Below are 12387 nucleotides of genomic sequence, written 5' to 3'. Positions count from 1 at the left end.
GTGGCCTGATGAGGTGCAGGTGTGTGTGATCAGTAGTGATGAGAGGGAATGCGGAGACCCTGACAGTACTTAACTACCCCCCTCCCCCCAGGCACAACCATCACCGGGCGGCGGCAGCCTGGAGTCCGGGACAGGAGGGTGAAGGCTGACCGACTCCAGGCTGGCCCCAATGACCTAGGCGGAGCCGGCTGGAGGCATGGCCACAGGGGAGCTGGCTGAGGGCGTGGCCACAGGGGGGGCATGGCCACAGCAGAGCTGGCTGGGGGCGTGGCCACAGCCGAGCTGGTTGACCCTTGGGCGGCCAGGGTGGAGCTGACGAACCCTCGGGCGGCCATGGCGCAGACGACCCCTCTGCCGGCCACGGCGGTCCAGGGAACCGTGTCGGCGGGACCTCCACGGTCCCCTTAGGAGGCATACCGCCCCCCCAAAATTTTCTTGGGGAGGCTCCCCGGGATCATGTCCTGAACAGGCGATGAGGGCTTCGAATCGGGCTTTACCGGTGAGGAGGTCTTCGGGCTGGGCTGTACCGGCGAGGAGGGCTTCGGGCCAGGCGGGACCGGCAGCCATGAGGGCTTCAAGCCGCACGGGACCGGCAATGAGGGCTTCGATGGGTACTCGCCTAGAGCAGTCTCTGCAGGGCAGTCGCTGTGAGCAGTCTCTGGCTTTGGGTCGACTGGGCAGACGCTTGCTGGCTCTTGTCCGACTGGGCAGTCGAATGGCTCTTTGTTGACTTGGGCCTGAGATGATGGCTTCAAGCCGGGCGGGACCGGCGATGAGGGCTTTGAGCAGGACGGGACCGGCGATGAGGAGGGCTTTAGCACTGGATCGGCTGGCTCTGGATCGGCAAGCGCTACTGTGAGGGAGGAACCACAAACCCAAAGGGCTCGGTCCAGAAACTCTCTAAAAAAGGTAGTTTGGTGTCCTCGTGCAGCAGTATCTGAGTAAGAGGGTCATCTAAACCCTGCCAGAACTCATATTTCAGGTAGTCCTCCTCCCAGCCCACATCCTGATAAAAATCAAGATAAACAGCAACGAAGTCCTCCAGAGTGTCTCCATTCTGGTTGAAAAGAAAAGCTTCCATGGAATCCTCATCCACTTTGATTTTGGGTCTGGTCTTCTGTCACGGATTGCACAGGAGTCAAACTGGTGGGAAGTGAAGCGTAGCTTTACTTGCACAAATCCAACAGCTCACACCTATGACACGAAGGAGTCTAAGTGTCTTGTAGAGACGAGACCAGACAAGGAGCGAATGAGCCTCTGCTGCATATAAAGGTGGTGGACTAATGAAGTGGCCTGATGAGGTGCAGGTGTGTGTGATCAGTAGTGAGGAGAGAGGGAATGCTGGTGATGGTGGGACCCTGACAATTACAATAAAAATAAATTAAATCTATGTATATTTCACATTATTTCAACAGCATTTCAATGATGCAGTTCTGCTTTAATTATCCAGTGTTTGACTACAAAGGCTGCACCTGCTGGAAACAAACAGTAATAGAATGGGTATGCCTATTACAATTGTATCAAAAAAGCGGGGGGAAAACAGCTGAAAGAACATAAAGCAATAACATAACATCAAACCAAACATTTTTATGTAGCTCTTAAAAGTTAAAAAGACCAGACCATAAGTTTCAAGTTGATTTCATTTAGATAGAACTTTTCTTGTGCACAAAGTGCTTCAAAAAGACAAAAACATATGTATACAATACAAGCATAAAACACAAATCTTCTTGGCCTTGTGAACATTAACAGACTTCTTGACTCTGTCACAAACTGGCTCAGTGAACCATAAGCTATGTTTCCATCCACACGTTTTTATCCGAATTAAGTGATATCAAATGAAAAATGCCTTATGGAAACAGTAAAATCCGATTGAATTTCATGCATATCGACTCAAAGAAAATACGTTCGGTCTCATCGGATTTTCTCTTGATGGATATACGGCTTATGCGATAAATGCTGATGGAAACGTTATTTGCCGAATAAATAATGAATTGCGATTAAGTTTTAGGTCATTTTATGGTTGCAACCCGCAATAAAACGAAGAAGAAGAAGTTTCAGTTCATTTCCGCCCAGTATTTCTGCTCTGTTTGCACACATGACAGCTGTCAACAAAAACAGATGTGAGCAGACAAACGAGGAGACAAGATACTTTTTTAATTTACCAGAAAAATATAACGGCTATTTTAGATAGCAAAAATCTAAGAAACGCCATCATTTATCAGGAGCTCGCGAAGGAAATGACCAACAAAGGTTACGACAGGGACATTCTAAAACGCTTAACGTGAAAAAGCTTAACGTGGTTTAATGTATCTAAACAACGATCAATCATCACCAGATTTATCATGGTCATATCTTGTCATAAACACTTAAGCCTGTCAAAAAAACCAAATCAAAATCCAACGATTATAGAAGTTATCTCACGTTAATGTTTTCTTCAATAATTGCGCCCTATGGCGAGGAAAAAGCTTTTTGGTTTAATGTAGCCTACCTTAACAATGATAAATGATTACCTAATTTCTCTCTCATATTGCTCCTCATAACCACTGAAAACTGTCAAAAACTCAAACCCAAAGTCCAATTATTATGGACATTATCTGACATAAAGCGTTTCTGCTTCATAGCAGGGCAGCGGAGCAGCTGGGGGTTGACTCTCCACGGTTCTCATTGGCTTTAGAAGTCCTAATGTGAAAAGGTTTAATGTGGTTTAATGTACCTAAACAACGATCAATCATCACCAAAAAAATCCTCTCCTATATTGCTCATCATAAACACTTAAAACGGTCAAATCTAACCCAATGTCCAAATATTATGGACGAAAACATTAACGTGACATAACTTCTATAATCGTTGGATTTCGATTTAGTTTTTTTGACAGGCTTAGTGTTCATGAGAAGATATGACCATGATACATCTGGTGATGATTGATCGTTGTTTAGATACATTAAACCACGTTAAGCTTTTTCACGTTAAGCTTTTAGAATGTCCCTTACGACAAGCCGTGGGACGTCCTGCGGAGTAAAATGGAAGGGCTCAAACAGCCGATAACGGCTCAAAAAAGAGAGTTGTCTCGCAGCGGTGCCGGAGGGAAAATTAAAGGCAAGTTCCACCTTTTTGATGAGCTGGATCAGATCCTCAGCCAAAGGCCCATCGTAGCTTAGCTTGGCTTCTAATATTGACAACAACAACTACTTTTGTCTAGCAAAACTTTGTTCGCAAAAGTTCGCTTGAATGTTGTGCGATTCAGTGCAAAAATGAATGGAAACACCATAAAATGTCTCTAATCAATTTGATATACCAATTTAATCGCAAAACAGCATGTGATGTAATTACGCACAGGTTTTTATTCGCTTTAGAGCTGTTTGATGGAAACACACTTTCACCAGCTTTATTCGCATGAGTTTTTTTACCGAACTTCAGATAACTCGATCGACAAGTGGATGGAAACTTAGCTAGTAACTCACTTTTTGGCAAAGAACTGCCCTACTTTGCATCTGATTGGCTAGAACTCGTTTCATTGGTAGGTGGAAGTACAATGATTGGTTAAACCCAGCGCATCAAATACAAATCCCATGTGGACTTTTTAATTATTATTTTTTTTTTCTAAAATAGTCAAATGCCAGAAATCCGGCACCAGGTCATTTTCATGACTATTTACAATGTCTTTACCTTTTTAAACAATCTATATAATAAAATGTCACAAAATTTACCTTTGACAGCTGCAAGACACTGAATGAGTTCCCTACACCAATGTCTGATGTTTCGTCCTCTGCATCCAAACAGTCTACAGTAAATATGGTAAAGTTACATAACATGTAGTAGGTTGATAATAATCTACTCCTCCTCTTCAAAGGAAGAGAGATGAAATGAGTATGAACATAAAGTAGTGCGGTAGGGGGGGCTTAATTGATAAAACACTACAAGTAGTAATCAGAACATGCAAATAAGTCTGTTTGTTTAAGATCTTGCTGTTTTGATGAGCTTATTGAAGGTTTAAATATCATCTATGATATTGTAAAATCTTTATGCAAGTTTACTCTAAACATTAATACGCATTAAGCACGTAAGCTGTTGCACGAATCCAGGGCTGCTGAAAAGATGAGATGGACTTTCTTAAGGTTTGTAAGAAGGATTTTAACATCACCTGATAGCTTTGGTGTGCTTTTGGGAAAAAGTGCCTTGTTTTAAATCAGGATCTCGGTTCCTGACTTTGACACTCTGACGTCTAGAACAAACAGTGTCCTGACACATTCACCATGTCTTAACAAACACTAACCTGTGAAACCTATTCACTATTAATCTACATCTTCTTCTGAGCTTAATATCACGTACATTTCCTGCTTTAAACATGTAGCCTTGGCCACTTGTATTTTTTTAGCAGAAACAAGAAGTGATAACAACGCTGACACATCACCACATTTTAAGTTGATACGTTAAACCTGTAACATCCAGCAGTCACACAGTTACGGTACAACATCTCTGGGGCCTTTAGTCAGTGGGGGAATGTAACCAAGTACATTTACTCAAGATCGTTACGTGACTATTTTCTTTTCAAGAAAAAACATTTGGTTGCAATTTTGTGAGAAGAAATTTAGCTACAAGAGAAATCTGAAAAAACACATGAGAGTCCACACAGGAGAGGAACCATTTTGTTGTAGCGTTTGTGGGAGAAGATTTTGCCAGAAGACCATCCTGAAGAGACACATGAGTCCATACTGGAGAACAACAATGTAGTTGCTGTTTGTTGGAGAAGATTTAGTCAATAGCAAAATATGCAGGTACATACAATAATTATACATGGGCAGACACCATAAGCAGCATAAACCACATGAAGAAATGTGAATATTTGTGTTGCTTATCATTAATAAAATATGAAAAAATATAGATATTTTAGGTCTTGGCTCTGATTGATAGGAAGTTAAAGATGGAGTCAAACTGTTTGAGATCAAACAAGTGATCTGTAAAAGAGTTTTATTCTTCATCATGTACAGTGATGCTCTGTTTCTAATATGCATACAGCATAAGCAGTTATTGTTCATGTTCATGTCTGATAACAGACATGATCTCATCACAGTGTTGTCGCTTTCCATGAACATGAGTTCAAGTATCTGCCGGTATACAACAACATACAACATTTATTTATTCACATTAACAAACATTTCTGTAAATGCACCAGTGATAGCCAGTCGGCTAATTTTCAACTGTAGTCCTAGTCGCATGCATGTCTTTATGGTGGGAAGAAACCAGAGCACCTGGAGGAAAACCACACAAACACAGGGAGAACATGCAAACTCCACACAGGAAGGCCTGAGACGACCTGGTTCGAACCCAGTGTGAGGCAGAAGTGCTAACCACTGAGCCTCCGTACTGCCCTGTATAAAAAGAAATCAATTATGTATTTAAATGAGGTGATAAACATCAGTAAATAAAACATCCTGGGATTTTAACATTTGTGTGCTCGTGAAAAAAAATCTGACATCTAAGACTTTAGCTGCTAAACAATGCTGCATTCAGGTGCTGTTTGAAAGAAGAAACGTCATCACACCCAGAAGACTAACAAGTGGATCTGATCAACTCTAAATACAAACTAACTTGGCTGAATGTTAAAACCAATACAAGGTGCCTGAATTTGCACCAACTGTGTTGAAATATGGAAAACACAAACTCAACTATCAAACACAAGTCATGCTATTCATATAGTGCAACCAATGTAAATTATATATTATTAGCAATACATTCATAATCAAAATGTCTGTTAAATAAGGAGCTTGACGCACCAGGATCGGTTGTCGAGATGACAATGTTTGTTTATTTTAAAACAACCACAAGTAGATTAAGTGTTCATGAACCGCATAATGGCCAATAAAGGGCATAAGTGCCACAAAGTAACAGACTATGTAAATCTTTCTTTTCCAACAGTATGTGCCAAATTCTAAAAAGTTACTGTGATTGTTCATATTTGAGTTGTATTAAATTATGCAGGTAAACAACAACTGGTCTTAAAACACAAATCAGTTTTCTCTTGACAAAATTCCATTAACTTGGTTCACTCTACCGTGGGTCTTGATGACGATTAAAGTTGTTATGAACGGAAAAATACTTTGCACATCTATAACATGACACAGGTGTGTCGGAGAGGATGATAGATCCAAAGTTGCAAAGAGAAGAGTGATTGGTGCAGACCCAACTCCTACAAAAGATGGCTTACATCAACAGTTAGGTGTCTTATTGGAAACGATATCAGTAGAAGACAGAATCTGTGTTGTCTCTATCCTTTCTATTTACCTACATGTCTCCTTCTGTTTCTCCCCCTTTCTCTCTCTCTCTCTCTCTCTCTCTCTCTCTCTCTCTCTCTCTTTCTCTGCCTACATGAAGCTGACTGTGGACATGTTGTCATCATTCATACTGTTGAACTGCTGACATCATTGCTGTCCATTCTGCAACAACACACAGAGGCCAAAAGCTTGTCTATGGCCCCTTTCCTCATGAAAATATACAGAACTAAGTCTGCAAGAGGACTCAACTTAATAAACACATCAGACAGGATTCCGAGGGTCATGTCATTTAAGTTCGTCTTGAGATGCCTGATGATTCTGGGCAGGAACAGCAGCGTGTAAATAAGCAGCACCAGGACCAACATTGCCACAATTCGTCGTTTTTCGTCAGCTGGAACTGAGATGGAAGCAGACAGGGCTTTAAGGGTCCCAACCAGAAAGAATATGAGCAGTGGGAGGGGGAGAAGAGAAAATATGAACCAAGTGATATAAAAAGCTGGAACATGCCACAAAAAAGAAGTGAAGAAAAATAAATGAGTAAAAACCCAGACCAGGACACAGACCACCACGGAGCTCTTGATGGTTCGTCTGAAGCGGTACCACAGTGGGCAGGCGATGACCAAATACCTGTAATACAAGATGTAAGACACAGCTTCAGAATGATATAGTAATACAATGGTCAGACACAGAAGTAGCTCCACACATTCTGGATAGACAGATACCTTTCCAGGGCGATGCACACCATGAAGCCAACACTGGCCATCAGACTAGAGAAGTAAATAAATCTGCCTATGTTATATGTGTTCGAGTCCTCAGATTTTGCCACCCAACCGATCATGCAGCAGAACTGAATGAGGTCAGAAATGAGAAGGTTGATGACGTAGATCGGAGCAACATGATCCTTTCGCACCTGCAGGAAAACATTGGTTAAAGTAAAGAAAGCAGTTGTAAACATGTTCTGAACTCCTCCTCCCAAATATGTCTGCAGGGTCCAATCAGCTTAATTTACATTTGAACTATGCGGTTCATTATTCCTGTAAATGTATAGGTCATTAAAATATTTCACCCCAGCCCCCTGACATGTGGCCCCCAACTCAGATCAAGATCCTTTACAGACAGAGACTTTACACAAATAGATCTCAGTCATAATGTACGTACCAGAGAATAAAGAGCATAGATGGCCACCAGGGTCAAAGGAAGTCCAATACAGATGATTATGCATGTCACAACATATTTGATGAATTCTATTTTTTTAAACTCAAGGTCGTTGAAGGTGATGTTGTAATCATGGCTCATGTCCAGTGATGTGTCGTTAATGTAGACATCTCCCATTCTTCAGAGTGAAACCTGTTTAGGAGATCAGGTTATAAAAAGAGACGTGAAACATGTTGTTTAATATCTACCTAACATTGTTCAGTTTACACAAATGCAGTATACATATATAGAATATTCACACAACAAATCATTTCAAACAAAATGTGTATTGCTCTCAGTGTTAAACTTCCTTAATATTTGTTACCCTATCTGCTTATGATAGGTCAAAGTCAAAAGTCAAAGTATCTTTACAGAACAAGCACAGCGTTAAAACAATTGAAGACAAATGTAGAGTAAACATATGAGCTACTCAAAGAGCTGTGTAAATTACCGTTTTCTATACTTGTGCAAGAAAGCCATCCTTGCTACATGATGAATAGAAATATTTAACATGCTGATGTGAGGTCATTACTGCAGCCACAGAACTTCGTCCATGTTTCAGTAATTTAATATAATGATTAATGTTAATGTCCATTTGTTTAGGACATTTAGCCTGTCTTTGTTACTGATGTCCCACTACTTGTTGAATGCCCCTCTGCCCTCTGGTTTTGATGAGACTGATTCATCCACTTGATAAACCATCTGCATTATCTTTTGTGTAAAGATTCATTTTCTTATTTCACTAAACATCTCTAACTGATGACTGTAACCTGTCTTTGGTTACAGAACATAACCTCAGTCATCGTATTTTCACGACACACAAAACTATTTTGCATATCTAAGCTCATTATTGTTATCAATATCATTATTTCCCAAATATCTTTCTGTGAACTAATGATGTTTCAGAACATACATACATACAACATTTGTAAGAAATAGCATTTGTAAGCACGTTATTGATATGGACTACATTTCTGAAATATCTACACAGTAGTTCTACTTTTTGTTGTTTAATTTCCCATTAATTGTGTCCCATTTTTCTTCTCTTATTTTTCCTTTAGCTAATTGTACTTGATTTTGCATGATTATCATTTTTAGCTGGTTTCTTGAACTACATTTTCTGTCTTTGTTACACAATCACATATCCATACGTCTTACAATTTACGGTAAGACAGGGAAAAACCCAAATGAAATATAGTTGGTTTAAGAACAGTACAGTCCACAGCTGTCTGCTTGTTAAAGGTTACATAATCATTTTCATAACTATTTAGAATGTCTTTACCTTTTTAAACAATCTATATAATAAAATGTCACCAAATTTACCTTTGACAGCTGAAGACACTGAATGAGTTCCCTACACCAATGTCTGATGTGTTGTCCTCTGCATCCAAACAGTCTACAATAAATATGGTAAAGTTACATAACATGCAGCAGGTTTATAATAATCCACGCCTCCTCTTGAAAGGAAGAGTGATGAAATGAGTATGAACATGAAGTATTGCGGAAGGGAGGGGTGGTGTGTGTGTGTGTGTGTGTGGGGGGGGGGGTAGTTGAAAAACACCACAAGTAGTAATCAGCACATGCATGTTAAGTCTGTTTAATATGTTGCTGTTTTGATTGTTTTGTCGAGCTTATTGAAGGTTTAAATATCCTCGAACATATAATGTGTATAACATATTTACATAAAACATTAAAGAGCAATTTAAACAATTTAAAATATAAACACAGTAAAATGAAATATGATATGAGAATAAGACAGATATGAGGTAGTATTTTTTTTAACTTATTTTTTATTTAATCATAGACAGTCAGCATAGACATACATAGTAACATAAGGAGGTATCTGGTCAGACCAAAATTTTTAAATAAGTAAACAAATAGAACGAATGAAGTAGTATTAAGTGATAAAATGATTAATAAGCATGTGACTAAATAGGAATGTGGAATAATTCTGACGTCTGACTGCACCTTTGGGAGCCTGCAGCCCAACTTCTGCATTCATGACATACCTTTCTATTACTAGTCACGAGAAATAAAGCACATTAAAACACACTCTAGGAACTGTGTGAATGTTTAGCATCAAGTGCTGTAAATAAAGATTTTGCCGTTTACCAGAGAAAAGGAATTCTGTTTCTCTGTGCAAAGAACCAATAACCACATTGGACACTTCTTGATGTTTAATGTGCGTACTTTGGTTATTAACCAGATGTTTCCTGCAATGTAACACTCTCATGAGTGTTACATTGCACCACACATGTAAGATCTGAGTCATCTTTGAATACATGATTTGTATGTTTTTGGGAAACAGCGGTGTGCAGATTAACTTTGTTATTGGAGTTTTGACAGAGGTTTTCTGTAATAAACTGTATAATTGTTTACTGCTACTTCTATACTCTTTGTAGAGTTACGCTTGTGCTACGCTGGTTGACGTAATGACGGCGCGTTAGGTGGAGCGCTCAGTGCAGTAGGCTGAGAGAAAGTGAAAATGGAACTTGTTAGCAGAAAAAGTGTCAGAAAAAGCCCATTCAAGTAGAGCTACATGTTCAATTTGCAATGCCGATTTGTCTCGTGGTGGCGAGCACCCTAAACAATACATAACGTTGCCGCTGTTAAGACATCTGCGTTTGAGTTGTGCATGAAAGGAACCTACAGACAGCAGCCAAAATGCAGCAACTTCAGGTAAGGAAGGACAGTCACAGCTAAAAACTGGTGTTAACCAGACAGTGCCTCTCCCGGGCTGTCAGCTGTTCTCTTGGCAAATGAGTCTCCCTACAGTGGGAGCGGAGCGGAGCGACTGCTGCTCATTACCTAACGCTAGCTTTCTAATTTCACCCACACGACATGCCTTCATCATACACTGGTTAGCAAACATTTGCCAAACAAAATTGTCACTCAGCTGGCGATAGCGATGTGCTTTCCTACGATGTGAAAGGAGCGTTTGAATTCACCACTAAGTTGTTACATTTAACTATTTCAGAGGCAATGGACGTTGTTTACTTCATTAATGTGTTTACTTTGTTAATGGACTGAGGATGAGAATCAGAAAAGCTTTATTGCCACATACAAGGAATAAGTTTTGGTGTTGTTGGTGCATGTCACACATTCTCTAAATAGAATATAAACAATATAAGTAAATTATAACTATATGTACACAGTACACAGTATGTATTAAATTAAAAATAAAATATTAAAAATAAAATAAAAGATAAAAGATGGGAGTAGAGGATGGGAGTAGAGGATGGGAGTAGAGGATGGGAGTAAAGTTTGGTTCGGTTCAATGTTCGGCAGAATCTTAACCAGTGGGTTCGGTAATCGGCCGAACCCCAAAAATCTGGGTTCGGTGCATCCCTAATATTGTTTTTAACTAACGACAAAACAATGAATTATCTGTGAATTTATATAGAACTAAGCTTTAGAAGCTGTCCATCTTTACTCTCCTCCCAGTAACGTTGCATTTGTAGATTGAGACTGTTTGACTGGCAAGATGGCGACGAGTGGAAACACCAACTGCTAAAGTGAGTTTTATTATAGAGATTTTGATGTGATCATAGTAGTGCCCTTAGCATTCCCATTCAAAAGGCCATTTGACCGAAAAACGTTATGCTTTTAAATGAAAGTTTGACTCGGGTACATTCACAACAAGACCCTAGGTTGCATTTTGGCGAGAGGTACGTTTAAATAACTGCCATGCTGATTCCAAACAGACAGCTTTGTCAAGGCAGTTTGGTCTTCAGATAGCCTTTTGCACAGTGGCCATTGTTAATGACAAATCGAGTTTCGCTATGAACATGCACACACATATTTTTTTTTAATTACAAACACTGTTGGTCAGTGAAGGCCCAGTCACAGCGGTAGTGGTAGCCGTTGTTTCCATTAACATACTCGTATGACAGAGTGCATGGACCGCAGCTTGTGACTAGCATCTATAGCCTGGATGCCAGCCGAACTTAGCCCCGCCCACAACATTTGAGGTCGGGAAGTTCGGTCTGGACTTGATCCTTTGTGGAGCAACTATGCTCAAACCAGAGCTGGTCGGACCAATCAAATTGTCAGGGCGGGCTTCATACAATGATGGACAGATGATCAACAGTAACGTAGTCTACCACATAACCAAAGAGCGCTTGGGTTGAATTTGTTTACAACAAAGATGGCCGCTGCTGGAGAATTAAGATGTGTAGATTCCCCCATCGTGTCTGTTATAGAAGATATCGACAGCACATTCATTTTAAAAGAGGAACAGAGAACCTCGATTAAGGCATTTGTCGATCGGAAATAATTATTTTTCGGCCTTCCTATGTGATTCGGCAAAAGTTAAATTTATCAGCTGGCCTGATTCTCTGATTGGTTGTAATATCCAATTGAGTGCAGCAGAGGCATTTTCTTTCCTGGTTCGGTTGAAAAACGCCCCATAATCACAGCCCAATGGAGCAGTATCACACTCGTATTCTGACTAGAATCTGAGTATGACGATGTCAGGCTATAGCATCTAATGACTAGAAAGTACTTTCTTACCGCTGCTGCTGTACAGTATCCCGTTTATGTACCAATTGCTGAAAGGCTTCCCATCTCCACCCTTTTCCTCTTGTCCTCTATTAATGCCAGGCGCCATATATTTTTATGGAGGACTAAAAATGACAGAAGGAAAAAAAATAAATAAATAAAAGAAGAGATAAATAAATAAATGCAGAAATATAGAGAAAATAAATACATTTTGGTAACATAAATGGCTATTTCTGTATTTTTACATGTATTTATTTATGCATTTCTATATATATTTATTTATGTTTTTATACATTTATTTATATATTTATGTATTTATACATTTATGTATTTATACATTTATTTATTTATACATTTATTTATTTCTGTATTTCCACATTTATTTTTCCCTGCGCCTGTATGCTAATTGAGTGGGGGGTGC

General features: G+C 39.7%; 2 protein-coding genes across 2 annotated transcripts in view; both read right to left on the bottom strand.

The window, feature by feature from the left end:
* Positions 1-12387, bottom strand: part of LOC120548456 (mas-related G-protein coupled receptor member A6-like) — a 97905-nt gene that overhangs the window by 16846 nt on the left and 68672 nt on the right. The gene's annotated exons all lie outside the window — the stretch shown is intronic.
* On the bottom strand, positions 6060-8838 carry LOC120547943 (G-protein coupled receptor 4-like). The gene is made up of 4 exons (XM_039783771.1): positions 8790-8838; positions 7431-7619; positions 6995-7182; positions 6060-6899 (listed from the first exon to the last, which is right to left on the bottom strand). Exons 2-4 carry the CDS (start codon positions 7602-7604, stop codon positions 6398-6400), a joined length of 864 nt encoding a protein of 287 aa, XP_039639705.1. The 5' UTR covers positions 7605-7619; positions 8790-8838; the 3' UTR covers positions 6060-6397.

The sequence above is a fragment of the Perca fluviatilis genome, chromosome 19 (assembly GCF_010015445.1).
Source record: "Perca fluviatilis chromosome 19, GENO_Pfluv_1.0, whole genome shotgun sequence".
Taxonomy (NCBI): Eukaryota; Metazoa; Chordata; class Actinopteri; order Perciformes; family Percidae; genus Perca; species Perca fluviatilis.
This window is presented reverse-complemented; position numbering and strand designations above follow the sequence as displayed.